The following is a 15229-nucleotide window of genomic DNA, read 5'->3' on the forward strand; positions in this document are numbered from 1 at the left end:
AAATATTTAATCACTTTCCTACATTATGATTGCAGATGGAATTGGATGTAATAAGGCATCGTTCAGAATGTCCCCATCCATAACATAAACTCATTATAACTCTTCAATATGAAAGGTAAAAAGTTCCATTGAAAATATGCTTAATCTTTTATAGCATCGTCCTCTTTGTTTATGATATTAATATGGAAAGATTGGAAACGCTTTATTCAGCATGTAAAACACTACTATCTGGGTGCATTGCTTTAAATTCATTTCGACTGCCCTCGACCTCTTCAAAAACTCCCAGGGAAATTATTGGCAATGCTGTATTGCGGATTCCCAATCTTTAGATACAGATACAAAGGATTTGGGTACTTTTTCAAAATGTCCATAGATTTACATTAAACTTACCGGGTTTGAAGATAATGATAGTGGAAAGCTTCCCTTCAAATATTACTTACTGAGGTGCTGTAGTTTTTGAGAAATGAGTAAAACAATGTCATGAAAATACGTTTGTAAATGATTAAAATAGTTTTTGTCTCATGAGACGAAAATTATTTTCCTGACATTGTTTTACTCATTTCCCCAAAACTACAGCACCTCAGCACAGAGTATTTTCAGGGAAGCTTTCTACTATCATTATCTTCAAACTGTGTAAGTTTAGTGTAAATCTGTGGACATTGTGCTTTTTGTCCTACAAAAGTTACATAGACCCTTTAAGAGATATTACAGAAGCTAAATCTCATAACTGACTCAAGTTACCATCCATGTTGATTGATCCTGTTACATGTACATGTTCTAGGCTTGATGCAGCAAGGTGAGATTAACATTATTATCTTTGAATGTCGCTATCAGCTCCTGGATCAATGCTTGTTTCTCTGCCTCAGGTAGAAAGCATGATTGTGCAGCATTTAGTGTCTGTATACAAATACATAGGAAGTGATAAGGAATCAAATTAAGTAGTCAGAGTTACATTCCTTAAAGGGAAGGTACACGTTTGGTAATTGTAAAAGACCAGTCTTCTCACTTGGTGTATCCCAACATATAAGCATAAAATAACAAGCCTGTGAAAATTTGAGCTCAATTGGTCTTCAAAGTTGTGAGAAAATGATGAAAGACAAAACACCCTTGTTGGACGAATTTGTGTGCTTTCAGATAGGAATAAAAGACTTCTAGCTAGAAGTCTTTTATTATTTTAGTGAGAAATTACCTCTTTCTCAAAAAACTACTTTACTTTAGAGGGAGTCGTTTCCCACAATGTTCTTTACTATCAAGAGCTCTCCAATGCTCATTACCAAGTCAGTGTACAAATTACTAACCACTTGTGCAGCTTGCTCATCATTGACTCCAAAGTATTCCTTAGCGATCTTGAACTCATCATTAATGGTGTTACCAAAGATTGTCGGATCATCAGTGTTAAGAGAAAAGTTCATTCCATCTTTGACGAACCTGGTAAAAATGTTAACCATTAAGGCCAAGTCAAACTGCAGCGATAATGATAACGATAATGATGCAAAGAGAACACATTCTATTGGTTGAATGGCTCCAGGCAGAACACGCACACGCCCATTCAACCAATAAAATGTGTTCTCTTTGCATCGTGATCGTTTTCATTATCGCTGCAGTGTGACTCGGCCTTTACATACAGCACTTGTTAGGATCCGACTGCTTGTTTGCATATTATAACAGATTAAGGCTCATGAAAGGTTTGTCAATTCAGATATTATTTGGTCTGTACTGACAAAAACCAAACTGTCCCTTGACACTATGATAACATTCTAAACAATAGCATACAAATATAATAAACACTGGTAAAACAAATTTTAAAATACAACCCAGTACAAACAAAAACCTAAATACAAGATGACATTTGCAGTTGGCGATGGGCTGGTTCACTGGATGCTACGTGGCTAGACTCATGTAGCCAAGAGGCTACATGTAGGTACTTTAAGCTGTGGCACAGTTTGGGTTCACAAAGTGAAATAATAATACATGCAAGTCATGTGACAACAAAGTGGCATAAACTCAACCAATTCCAAGACAAAATGCTTGTCTGAGGTATTATAGTTAACATTTTATTCAAAAACAGTTTTCTTCAAAATTGTTTGTGCGTACATGTTTATTAAACTTAATGTTTCAAGAGTTTTTCTTACCTGATGCAGGGATGCTTGGTGAAATCTGGATCACATGCTCCTGTGAAGATGCTAGATGTTGGGCAAACCTCTAAATGAATGTTCTTGTCTTTCAACATCTACAACCAATAAAAGAGAGGTTATTTTAGCTACACATGATTGGGCCATGTACAACAATTTGTGTTAACTTTACAGTGTACCAACTCTAGGTAGCTGGTCACACATAAACTCCACAAAATGCAAAGCATGAAGATGGACACCAAAGTAAAGTATGATATTGTTAATTGTGAGAGCTTTTATTTTTGCTTTAAAATTACAAACTCATATAATCATAGTTAAGATATCAGGTACAATGTGAAACCCGAGTCCCCCAAAGATGCAGCCCTTTAATATGCATAAAAAAATTCTGAAAATATTGGTGAATGTTTTTTTTTTTTTTCTTTCTTTTAAAAAAAAATTACAAGTGTCGATTTCACGGAAGTGCTTGTTAAACAGAACATATTGCTTAACAATTTGTTGCTAAGCAAAAAATAAGCACTCACGATCTGTATGTGTGATCTGGAAGTTTGGCTGGTAAACTTGTTCTGGTAAGCATCATTTTGTTGTGCTTAGCTGCTTTTTGTGCCTAAATGGCTGTTTGAAATTGGGCCCCGGCCATCAAGATCCCAAACCTGTATCCCAGCTCACATAAAGGACAATACTGCACTTCAGGACAAAAACATCTAGTTATCCAAAATTGATCTGACTTTAGATACATCTGATAACTGCTCATAAAATTTTCCATAATATAATAGTCACATCTTAAAGGCACTGGACACTTTTGGTAATTGTCAAAGACCAGTCTTCTCACTTGGTGTATCTCAACATGTGAATAAAAAAACAAACCTGTGAAAATTGGAACCTAATTGATCTTCGAAGTTGCGAGAGAAAAGGCCCCAATGGAAGAAAAAACACCCTTGTCGCACAAGTTGTTTGCTTTCAGACGCTTGAATTCGAGACCTCAGCTAAGGTCTCGAATTTAATTCAAATATTTTAGTGAGAAATTACTTCTTTCTCAAAAACTACATTACTTAAGATAGAGCTGTTTTCTCACAATGTTTTACAACATACACAGCTCTCCATTGCTTGTTTATACCAAGTAAGTTTTTATGCACACATTTATTTTGAGTAATTACCAATAATGTCCAGTGCCTTAAAGAGAAAAACTTGATCTTAGTGTAAGGATTCACCAAATGCCCCCTCATTGTTGAAACTTCTAAAAGTTTACTTTTAGGATTGTCGCGTGACGATCTCTCTCTTTTTTTTCTCTTTTTTTTTTTCCTCTTCTTTTTTTTGCGTCGTAGACAGGATACAAACTTGTGCGGGGAAACCCCACTGATTGTATTTTAGCGAATGCTCGTCCTTTATTCATTAGAGGACTGGTCCTTCCCCTGTCTCTACATTAGTATTTATCTTTCCAAGTAGCTGTAGCTCATCCTAATTGCACAGGTAATGACGACATCATACATTCACTAACAAACTGCCTGTGTGACTTCCAAACATGGATGCAAGACAATTTCCTGAAACTAAACACTCACAAAACAAAACTCATAATAATTTCCTCTCCTCACCTTCAACACAAAATCTCCATCCCACACGTTCAAATTGGTGATGTCCAGGTTACACCAAGCACAGACGTGCGTAATCTCGGTGTCATATTCGACCAGTGTATGACCCTTGAGAAGCACGTCTGTCGTGTCTGCCAAATATCTTACATGCACCTTAGACGCATTGCCAAAATCAGACACCTTTTGTCTAAGCAGGCGGCAGAGCAGCTCATACACGCATTCATCACATCCAGACTTGACTTTTGTAACAGCCTTCTTACCGGTCTTCCTCAGAGCACACTTAATCGTCTCCAGTCAGTACAGAATGCTGCAGCACGTCTCCTAACTGGTACTAGAAAGTTCGATCACATCACCCCCATACTCTATAAACTACACTGGCTACCTGTCAATCAGCGAATTCAATTCAAAATCATCATACTCACATTCAAGGCACTACATGGTTCAGCTCCACCCTACATACACGATCTCTTGACACCCCGTACAACTAGACCAGGTCTAAGATCTATCAGAAATACGCTCCATGTTCCCCGAACTCGACTGGTCAGTTATGGGGACAGGGCTTACTCCAACATAGCACCAAGACTCTGGAACTCACTTCCGGATTACCTCAGACAAATACACAACATCACTCTCTTCCAGCAGAAACTCAAAACACACTTATTCTTGCTTGCTTTCCAACATCTTGACAAAACTTGACCGGCGCCTTTGAATGTTTCTCCTTTTCAGTAAAGTGCGCCTTATAAATGCTGTAGTTTATTATAAGGTGTGGAACGGTCTACCACATTCTATCAGAGCCATCCAGACAATAGAAACCTTCAAATCAACCCTGAAGACCCATCTTTTTCAAAGACATTTCAGTAACACTCACTAGACATTGGAATTTGTTCTAGTTTTTTTCACAGCTGGAGAACAACCAAGGGGGAATATTTTTATTGGAGCAAGCGCCATGAGCACTTTTTGTGGATACCGGCGCTATAGAAGACGTCATTAACATCATTGGAAGTGTCGTGGCCGAGCGATTAAGATCACCGAATTCAAACTCTGGTGTTTCTGATCAGCAGAGTGTGGGTTCGAATCCCAAGCCGTGGCACTTGTGTCCTTAAGCAAGACAATTAACCATTGCTTCGTCCTTCGGATGGGACGTAAAGCCGTTGGTCCCATGTGTTGTGTAACGCATGTAAAAGAATCCAGTGCACTTATCGAAAAGAGAAGGGGTTCGCCCCGGTGTTCCTGGCTGTGGCTGCTGTATGCACCGTAGCACCTTGTAAACCATTATAAGGTGCTAACTAATATTGGGTCTCAAAATTCATCACTGCAATAACCTCTCTTTCTGAAAGTTTTTATATACTCAGCGCCTTGAGTACCTTGTTTGGTAGATACGTGCGCTATATAAGACTTCGTTATTAGCTGTTCCGAACTTTAGTCGGAACAGCTATTGAAATCGTCAAGATTTTTATTTGTTATTATTATTATTATTTGTTTCCGTCAAAAGCCCATAGGTTTAACCAGGGCATTTTGTTAAAGCCAAAAATCATACTTGGCTTAGTATAAAAGAGTCAGACCCTATATCATATTAAAGCTTAGGTCTTGAAGTTTCAGTTAAATGTAATTTGCATAAATTAAATAATTAATTAACTAAGTTATAACGACATGAATATTTAATTAGCCAATCTTTAGACTGCCATATCTCACAAACTATTCGTCCGATCGCAATTTTTTTTTCAATTTTGTACTTTTTGGGTACTGTATAACTATTCCATGGCCTTAAAATCCGGACGACGTCACCATGACGTCATGTATTGCACGTTTTGTGTCTGTGCACAAACACAATGGCTCTTCAAATGTCAACATTTAAATGGTCAAAAACTAAATAACTTCAGAAACATTTATCTGTTTGTTTTCTAAATTTGATATTTTGTGTCAAAAAATATACTGATTCTAAAAATAATGGTTTCCGTTCATTAAAACCAATCAAGGGACGTCTATCATTAACGAATAAATTAAAATCTTGCCGTCATGGGTACAACGTAGTACTTCTGGATGTAGTCACTAAACTGCGTGCAGTCGCTTCATGTGGCTGTACAATGTCTCTATGGGTGGTTGCAATACAGTGTGGACCTGTTTGCATTGAGGACTTACTTGAGGGGAGTCTACCACGCTGTCCTGATGTTGGCATCATTGTATTGTTTTTTCTAACCGTGTTCTGGACACACTCCGTTGGATTTGTACACAACCAATAGGCATACATTGGAATCCTACGATGGTTCAGGGTATTCGTTAAAACGAATGTACGTTCTAATAGGTTTTTTTGTAAAAGGCATTGGATTGGGGTAAGTTACACATCAACGTGTACCTTATGAAATTTGTTAGTCCGAAAAACACAATTTTAAAACTGTGACGTCATCACGTGATAATTTATGATAATTAGAAGCTTTAATGAGTTTTTCTTTGCAGCACTATATCTCAAGAAGTGAACGGCCGATTTCAAAGTTTTTTTCAGTAATATACTCCTGAGGCATGATAGATTTGCATTGGGTAACCGTGACCCCGATTTGACCTCTACTTCCGGGTCAACCGGAAGTGGGACCATATCTCAAGAATTACACAACCGATTTATTTTTTTTCTTCAGTTAAAGACTGCTTAGGCATTAAATTTTGTTTAGGAAAATTCGTGACCCCATTTTGACCTCTTCTTCCGGGTCAACCGGAAGTGGGACCATATCTCAAGAACTACACAACCTATTTTCAAACTTTTTTCAGTTATAGACTCCTTAGGCATTAAATATTAACTTTGAAAACCATGACCCCCAAGTTGACCTTTTCTTCCGGGTCAACCGAAAGTGGGACCATATCTTAAGAACTACACAACCGATTTTCAATCTTTTTCAGTTTTAGACTCTTTAGGCATTCAAAATCGAACTTGATTTACCGTGACCCAGTACAGGTGTATTGACCTTTACTTCCCGTAAGTTGGATCATATCTCAAGAACTACACAACCGATTTTTTAACATTAATTAAATTTATTTCAAATAATGACCATGATGCCATGTTGACCTTTAATTCTAATTTAAAAGCTTATTTCGATTCAGTATGAGATAAAAGACAAGGTAATCACATTTCATAAAGCTGTTATGTGTGGGTTTTATTAAAGCATAGAATACTTTTCTTAACAAAACATTCTGGAACAGCTTTGTGATTGTTCACAATCTCTAGTTATTATTATTATTATTATTATTATTATTATTTATTTATCTACCTGATAAATTTCTTTGTCTTTCAGGCTGTTATACCCATGTCCAATCCTCTCTGCTTTAAGTAAGTCAACAGCTTCCTTGACGTGTTTAACGGGACCAGATTCTCCAGCATGTACAGTTCGATGAATACCACATCGTTCTGCTTCCTAATTGTACCAATCATACTCAAAATTACTTCAATTAATTGCCAAACCTTTTGACGTAAATGTTGCCACCTTAAAGCTTCCCAAATTCTATTAATTTTGTTTGCACAACTCCTCTGCACAACAAACCCCTGCCCGGAACTGGTTCCTTTAGTACCATACTTAAAGACACTGGACACTATTGGTAATTGTCAAAGACCAGTCTTCCCACTTGGTGTATCTCAACATATGCATAAAATAACAAAGCTCTGAAAATTTTAGCTTGATTGGTCATCGGAGTTGAAAGATAACTATGAAAGAAAAAAACACCCTTGCCACACAAAGTTGTGCGCTATCAGATGCTTGATTTCAAGACCTCAAATTCTAAACTTAAGGTCTCAAACTCAAATTCGTGGAAAATTACTTCTTTCTCAAAAACTCTGTCACTGCAGAGGGAGCTGTTTCCCACAATGTTTTATAATACCAACCTCTCCCCATTACTCGACACCACGAAAGGTTTTATGATAATAATTTTTGAGTAACTTTGAGTAATTACCAATAGTGTCCGCTGCCTTTAATACAATTGTAAGGTCCAATTCTTTATTTTGTGTTAATTTGAGTCCTTATCGTTTATTATTATTATTATTATTATTATTTATTTGACCTCAACAAATACAAGTACATCAAAAAGCACAGCAAAAGTTAAACGAAAAGCAACGAACCAATCAAAATAATAACGAAAACAATAAATATACAAGCAAAAAGCACACAATAAATATAAAAATATAAAAATAAAAAACCCAGAACAGAACATGACAGGAGGGCAACTTATTGTCAACTGCGTGTCTCCAACGGTGCAAAGATACTTTTGAATGCTGTCTTGAGGAATATGAATGAAGTAAACTATACACAAACTTGTAATGCATACAACTGAAAAGGTTAAGAACTCTTCAAGCGCAACATATTACACTCATGAGATGCATTAAACTCTGTTGCTTTCAAAACACATTTGAGCAGAGTTTGACATCTAGAACTTTCTCTTTCACATAAGCAGAACAAAAGTTATATTTCGTCTTTTTATATGAGTTATATTTCGTCTTTTTTAATGAAATATTTGACATTTTGCAAGCAATGTACATGTATGTTTCTGGAATTAAGGGCATCCGTTATCTCAACTAAACATGCAAAATAAAGAAGCTAATTTGGGGTCAGTTAATTGTCTTGAGATGTTGACAAACTTTACCTGGAAGACTCTGATGATTTCAGGGTCAAGTGGGAGTTCTTCTTCACCTCCTATATCAATACCTACAGCAAAGTTGCTGAATTCCTTGCACAATTGAAGACACTCAGCAGCCCATGCTGGAAAACAAAGATTTAAAACTTGTCACAAAACTATAGTCGCATAAGAATTGTACATCTTGTTGCCTCTTTTTGAGTCTCTATCTAATGACATTGGGGTCAAGGCACAATTTCATGGCTCTGCTTACCGTCTAATGCTCATACCATACAGCCTATAGAGTCATGGTATTTAGAGAGCGCTGTAAGCGCAGAATTTTGTGGTTAGCAGAGCAAGGAATTAGGACCAAGTCTCAATCTATAGACCATGTGAACTCTGGTTACAATAAGTGTGACCTTTGTACATTCTTTGAGTGATCTGGCAGGCAAGATACTACACTAGTCATATTATGGGAAAGTTGAAATTTTGTGTTATAACTTTCACATAAATCTAAGAGTTATGAAAGAAAATGCTGGACAAGTTTTGAGATGTGCCCCTTTTCATCATACCAATAGTAGATAAAAATTGGACAGTGCAATCTCCATAAAATAAAATATAAGATTTCATGTTTTCTTCCAATAGGCTGTGTACAAATCGTGCCTGCAGGAAGTCCATGCTCTTTGGCTCTTTTGTAAACATTTGATGTCACAGGTCCGACTTCTATACTACCTTAAAGGCAGTGGACACTATTGGTAATGTTCAAAGACTAGCCTTCACAGTTGGTGTACATGTATCTCAACATATGCATAAAATAACAAACACGCAAATATTTGAGCTCAATCGGACACCGAAGTTGCGAGATAATAATGAAAGAAAAATAACCCTAGTCACACGAAGTTGTGTGCGTTTAGATGGTTGATTTCGATACCTTAAGTTCTAAACTTGCTCGTCTCGAAATCAAATTCGTGGAAAATTACTTCTTTCTCGAAAACTATGGCACTTCAGCAGGAGCCATTTCTCACAATATTTTATACCATCAACTTCTCCCCATTACTTGTCACCAAGAAAGGTTTTATGCAAATAATTACTTGGAGTAATTACCAATAGTGTCCACTGCCTTTAAACTCTGGCAACATTGTGGCAAGCCCTGCAACGATTGTATTGAATCATGGCGTGTTGTATGGCAGATGGTTTAGTGTATCGTACTCTACTCATATTCTGGTAGTTATGCTATCAGGATGTGGGTTTGAATTACGGGCATGACACTTCTGTCCTTGAGCATAATAGAGCAACCTTGAGCATGTTGAGCAACACACTCAACTACATGTACAACTGCTTGTACTTGTGATGGCAGCTAAATAATAATAATAATAATAATAACAAATTCTTATATAGCGCATTTCACAATAAACCGTATCAATGCGCTTTACATTTGGTCCCCTGGTCATTGGGCCAATAAACATCTCTTTAATCTTTCTCAGCTCCTATTAGGGAGTATACAGCCGCGAGCTGCTGTGGCGCTCCGAAAGCTTCTTCATTCACAATATCACCCTCTTCCCTCGCAGGTACCCATTTATACCCCTGGGTGATGAAGAGAAGCAATTATAGTAAAGTATCTTGCTCAAGGACACAAGTGTCACGACCGGGATTTGAACCCACACTCCGGTGACTGCACCAGAACTTGAATTTGATGCTCTTAACCCCTCGGCCGCGACACTCTAGAGATGGTTCATGCATTGATTTAGCTACATACTTGGCAGCACGGCAGGCTGTATACTCCCATGGAGCTGAGATGGTTTAAGGAATGAAATAAGTGGCCCAGTAACCGGGGGCCGATTTTAGAAAGCAATAAAATCCATCGCAAGACAAATTGTCTGTATCACCATAGTGATTTGTGTTGTTACATCACACTTTTACTAAGCAACTTCGATTGAGTTGCAGTTAAGATTGGATCAATCTTAGCTCTTTGTGAAATCGGCCCCTGTGGTAATAATGTTGGAGCACCATGATTGTCAGCTTGAGACAAATTTTATCACTATTACGCATTATTACTACCAAAAAATAACTAATATTTTTGTTTTATTCATGGATTCCTTATACACTGCTTCTAGTCTCACTGTCTCACAAAACCAAGGTTTCCATGATGAAAAAACACCTCCCCATATCCTAATTTACTTCTTTACTCATATCAAGGAGTCTTGGATATTTTTCAAACTTACAGGGTTCTTGTTTGACCATACACAAAATAAGTCTAGTCTTGATCTTGAAGTCTCTCTGTCCAGCCTCGATACCTTCCACAACACACTGCATCACCTCCCGTATTGTCAGTGTGTTCTTCATTTTCAAATTCAGCCATGATGCGCCACAGTTAGCCAGAATGTGCGGGCTAAAGCGCGCCTCTAAGTAGACAACTCCTTCTTTAGCTTTGTCTTCACACAACTCATAAGAAATTCTACGAATTGCCTCCTTGTCAGCTCTGCAGAAAAAAAAACATTTTTACTTTCAGGTTTAAACAGTTGACCACAAAAGTATCTATTTCAGGAATTCAGTAAATGTGCTAGTTACATGTATGCATAGGGGGCCTAATGTATAAGTGTTCGGTGTTTTATGGGTTTGTATTTATTAATGAAGCTCTAAAGTAATAAATAGTTTTGTACCCCCATTTTAGATAAAGTTGCCATGTTCCATTTACTATAACTAGACTGTGTCTATCTGTTCCAGTTTACAATGTGAAACACAATTTGTTTGTATTAATGGACCTTATTCCATCTTTCCCTTTTCCCTGTAAAGTAGTGTTTATAAATTGTGCTCCAAGACGTCAATATGAATCAGCAGTAAGCATCGATGACTAAAGACCAAAAGCAACAACAACCATGTCGATGGCAATCAACTGTGGAAGCCAATATGTACTTTTACAAAGTATCTTTTTCAAAGAGGAAGTTAGTGTTTATTGTGTTTGCAAAACACAGGCCACGGAGGCTACTTTCAGTTTTGCTTTAAAGGCATGGACACTATTGGTAATAACTCAAAATAATTGTTAGCATAAAATTTTACTTGATAATGAGCAATAGCATAAAACATTGTGAGAAGCGGCTCCGTTTGAAGTGGAACATGAATAGTTTTTGAGAAAGAGTTAATTTTTCACCCAAATAATAAAAGACTTCAGCTGGCAAAGCCTTTTATTGTGCATCTTAAGACATAGGGTTGTTTTTTCTTTCATTTCTCTTTTTGCAACATCAATGACCAATCGAGCCAAATTTTCACAGGTTTGTTATTTTATTCATTATGTTAGAAAACATCAAGAGAGAATACTGGTCATTGACAATTACCAAATGTGTCAATGCCTTAAAACAAAGTACTTTTGTGTCACTTGGCTTCCACAATCTGAGCCAGACCTCAAGCCATATCCAAGTCAAAGACAGATAAAACCTCAGGTTGCTGTTACTGCTTCAATTGAAGAGGGTTTCCAACAATATCCAGTTTGTGGTGCAAAGAAAATGGTGGAAAATACTTACAAGTCTCTAACCTCACAAGAAAAATGGTGTAATATATATATGCAAATGAAGTTTGCAATTATTTTTGCCCTTCCAGTGCAAAATTTCTGTCAACATCCCAAAACATCCAAGGATGTAATAATTTTAATACATTGGTCTGTGCACTTCTGCACAGGAGCTTTTGGGGTTTATATTACTCCTGTCTTACAATAATATTCAGATAAAACACAATTGGAAAGTCTTCAGTTTAGGTTGGAGACTTGTAATTTTCTTTTCACTTTCATGAAGCATTCATTGGAAAATGATTACAATACGAAAATGAAATAGACTGTTAAAGGCATGGACACTATTGGTAATTACTCAAAATAATTATTAGCATAAAACCTTTCTTGGTGACGAGTAATGGGAGAGGTTGATGGTATAAAACATTGTGAGAAACGGCTCCCTCTGAAGTGACGTATTTTTCCACAAATTTGATTTCGAGACCTCAGATTTAGAATCTTAGGTCCCGATTTCAAGCATCTGAAAGCACACAACTTGACGTGACAAGGTGTTTTTTCTTTCATTATTTATATCTTTTGAGCTCAAATTTTCAGAGGGTTGTTATTTTATGCATATTCTGAGATACACCAAGTGAGAAGACTGGTCTTTGACAATTACCAATTGTGTCCACTGTCTTTAAACATTTCACAGAGACTTACATCAAGACAGGCATAAAGATGTTAAATGCTTGCAGGAATTTGAAGAGACTCCCCATCTCAAAATTTCTGATGTTGCTAGCCAACTCCTCAGCACTGCTCCCTGGCATATCAACACCACTTTTCCTGAAAAGCAAACGCATCAATATCATCCAAACGCTGTCAATGTAACTCACTACTTCGTAAAAGAAGCAGCTTGTAAAAAAAACAGGAAATGACAAAGCATCTAAGCCTGTACACGACTTTGTAAGCTGTACAGTGTTTCCAGTTGTCTCTGATTCCAGAACTTAATTATATTTTAGAAAGAAAAAAAATAGCTAATTAGCTCAAACATGTGTGTGTCTTGATTAAACAGAAATTGCTCAGAAACTGTAATCCATACACCTCAGCATACATGTCCACCAGACTGTGTTCTAATGAGCTCACGATGCTTCATCAGCCCTGGGGCCAATTTTATAGAGCTGCTTAAGCAAAATATTTGCTTAAGCACGAAAATAACTCGCTTATTTTACACATGTTACTGGCCACAATTTCATGACATATACATTCCCTGTGACTGGTATTTAGCTGTTGTTAAACTTAGCATAACAATTGAGCGGAGTCTTGGCCGGTAATCTGATTTTACTAAGCAAGGATTTTTTTGCTTAAAAAGCAAAACTTTGTGCTTAAGCAGCTCTATGAAATTAGGCCCAGGAGTTCAATTCCTTGGAGCAACAGATCATTTTATGCAGCATCAGCTCATGGAACCAACTCCCCCTATGTCAAATCATCTTCATTAATCACAAAAAACATCATAATATGTTGTTTACTCAAGCGCCTCCAGCACCTTTTTAGGCAAACACCCGCACTAATGAGTTAACATTCTTTGTTGTTCTTATAATATTTTTATTTTTATTATTATATTTGACTTACTTGGCAAGATCCCATACTGTTGATGGTCTGACTGCTCCATCAAGATGAATGTGAAGCTCCACCTAAAAAAACCAATGTTTGAAATAATTATGAACACTCTAGAATCAATTGAGTTAAAGACACTCGACACTATTGGTAATTTTCAAAGACCAGTCTTTAAATTTTGTGTATCTCAACATTATGCATAAAATAAAAAACATGTGAAAATTTGAGCTATTGGTTGTCAAACTTGCAAAATAATAATGAAGAAAAAAAGACACCCTTGTCACACGAAGGTGTGTGCTTTCAGATGCTTGATTAGACCTCAAAATCTAATTCTTAGGTCGTGGAAAATTACTTCTTTCTTGAAAACTACAGTACTGCGAGGGAGCCAATTATCACAATTTTTTATGCTATCATGGAGGAAGAAACGTGTCCCCATTACTCATTACCAAAATATGGTTGTATGCTTATATAGTTATTTTGAACATAACTACCAATAGTGTCCGCTGCATTTACGATAGGCCCCCTTCAGCTTAATCTCTCTTTAAAAATAAATTCTAAACAAAAGTAACTCTTTCTTTTCCTCAGTCCCTCACTGAAGGGAAATCTTTCCTGGAATCTGACCACTTAACCACTAGCCGCCTGTCTGAATGACCATTCCTTAAAACAAATTCACTTCTTAAAAGTTTAGCGAAGTCTTGGTACAGCGAATCTTCAAAACACCACATCAATTAATTTACCAGGAAAATAAAGAATCTCCCCCCCCCCCCCCCATTAGGGGAATTGGCCTAATATAATTCTCAGTATTACTATTAGAAATTAAATTAGAAGTTAAAATGAACTACATGTATCCAATAAAAGTTAAGGATGATGTTGGTATAAATTTTAAATAAAATGTTTAAATTCCTTAATAAAATAATACGAAAAGTTCCACCAAGTTTCCAGTTTACCGAGTCTAAAAGTTGCTTTAGACTCTAAAGCAACTTTTATTAATTATAAGGTCTAATTTAATTTAACCATACTAAACGTGAGTTTAAAATCAAACCTTGGGTTGTTTCGCTGTTGAAGAAGCTGCCTGCATTTTCCGTGTGTGCTCCATTTCTCATGTTTTCAACAGGGGCGTATATAGCGTTCATTTAGTGATGAGAACATGTTACACAGGAAGTACCGTGATGATGATTCACTGTACATAATGATTATTTCTAGCCCCGTGCCCGGCCTAATCATCGACCCCAACAATGAAAGCTAACATTATAGTTATACGGACATCATGGCCATGAACGCTATGCATCAAAAAGCATAGACAATCGCATCAAACACACAGCCATTGTCACACACAATTACGTCTAACGATGTAAACAAACTGTTAAGTGTGAGCGCCCTCAATTGGCAATCTATTGTGAATAAAAATATAACTCAAGTCTTCGCTCGGCCCCAGCGGCCAGTCTATCCAGTAACGGGCGAAACTCAAGGCTTGCAAACCATGTACCAAGACTATCAATTTGAATGATGTAGAAACTGATGAGTGGATCTGGACCGTGCGTGTTGAAAGTTTATATTATCTCCCAACCCATGGGTGCGTTCGTTTAGCTTCTCTGGGTCGACCCCGGTGTGTGGCGGTTTTTTTTCCCAGGACGAGTGTGTGCAGATAATTACCCACGTTCGTCCTAGTAAAAAAAAAACGCCACGCACCGGGGTCGACCCAGGGGAGCTAAACGAACGCACCCACACATGTTGCAAAGAATGGTTCGCTCAGGGCCCAATTTCATGGCTCTGCTTACCGTAAGCACAGAGTCGGCGCTTACGGAAGCAGGAAATTCTGTGCTTACGGC

At 37.2% G+C, this 15229-nt stretch overlaps 1 protein-coding gene across 1 annotated transcript; it reads right to left on the reverse strand.

Annotated features, from left to right (window-relative positions):
- Positions 1–645: 645 nt before the first annotated feature.
- Positions 646–14737, reverse strand: LOC139935169 (adenosine deaminase-like). The gene is made up of 9 exons (XM_071929641.1): positions 14443–14737; positions 13416–13477; positions 12507–12629; positions 10531–10787; positions 8339–8454; positions 6976–7119; positions 2133–2230; positions 1299–1428; positions 646–897 (listed from the first exon to the last, which is right to left on the reverse strand). The coding sequence occupies exons 1-9, from the start codon at positions 14494–14496 to the stop codon at positions 778–780; spliced, it is 1104 nt and encodes a 367-aa protein (XP_071785742.1). The 5' UTR covers positions 14497–14737; the 3' UTR covers positions 646–777.
- Between the last annotated feature and the right edge of the window lie 492 nt (positions 14738–15229).

The sequence above is a fragment of the Asterias amurensis genome, chromosome 3, assembly GCF_032118995.1.
Source record: "Asterias amurensis chromosome 3, ASM3211899v1".
Classification (NCBI taxonomy): Eukaryota; Metazoa; Echinodermata; class Asteroidea; order Forcipulatida; family Asteriidae; genus Asterias; species Asterias amurensis.

Bases quoted from the DNA above. Each gene is read 5' to 3' on its own strand.
- LOC139935169 (XM_071929641.1), bottom strand. From the start codon at position 14,496: ATGGAGCACACACGGAAAATGCAGGCAGCTTCTTCAACAGCGAAACAA. The intron at 13,478-14,442 runs GTTTGATTTTAA...TGGTTTTTTTAG, and splicing joins CAACAGCGAAACAACCCAAG to GTGGAGCTTCACATTCATCT. The intron at 7,120-8,338 runs GTAAAGTTTGTC...TGGTACAATTAG, and splicing joins AAATCATCAGAGTCTTCCAG to GAAGCAGAACGATGTGGTAT.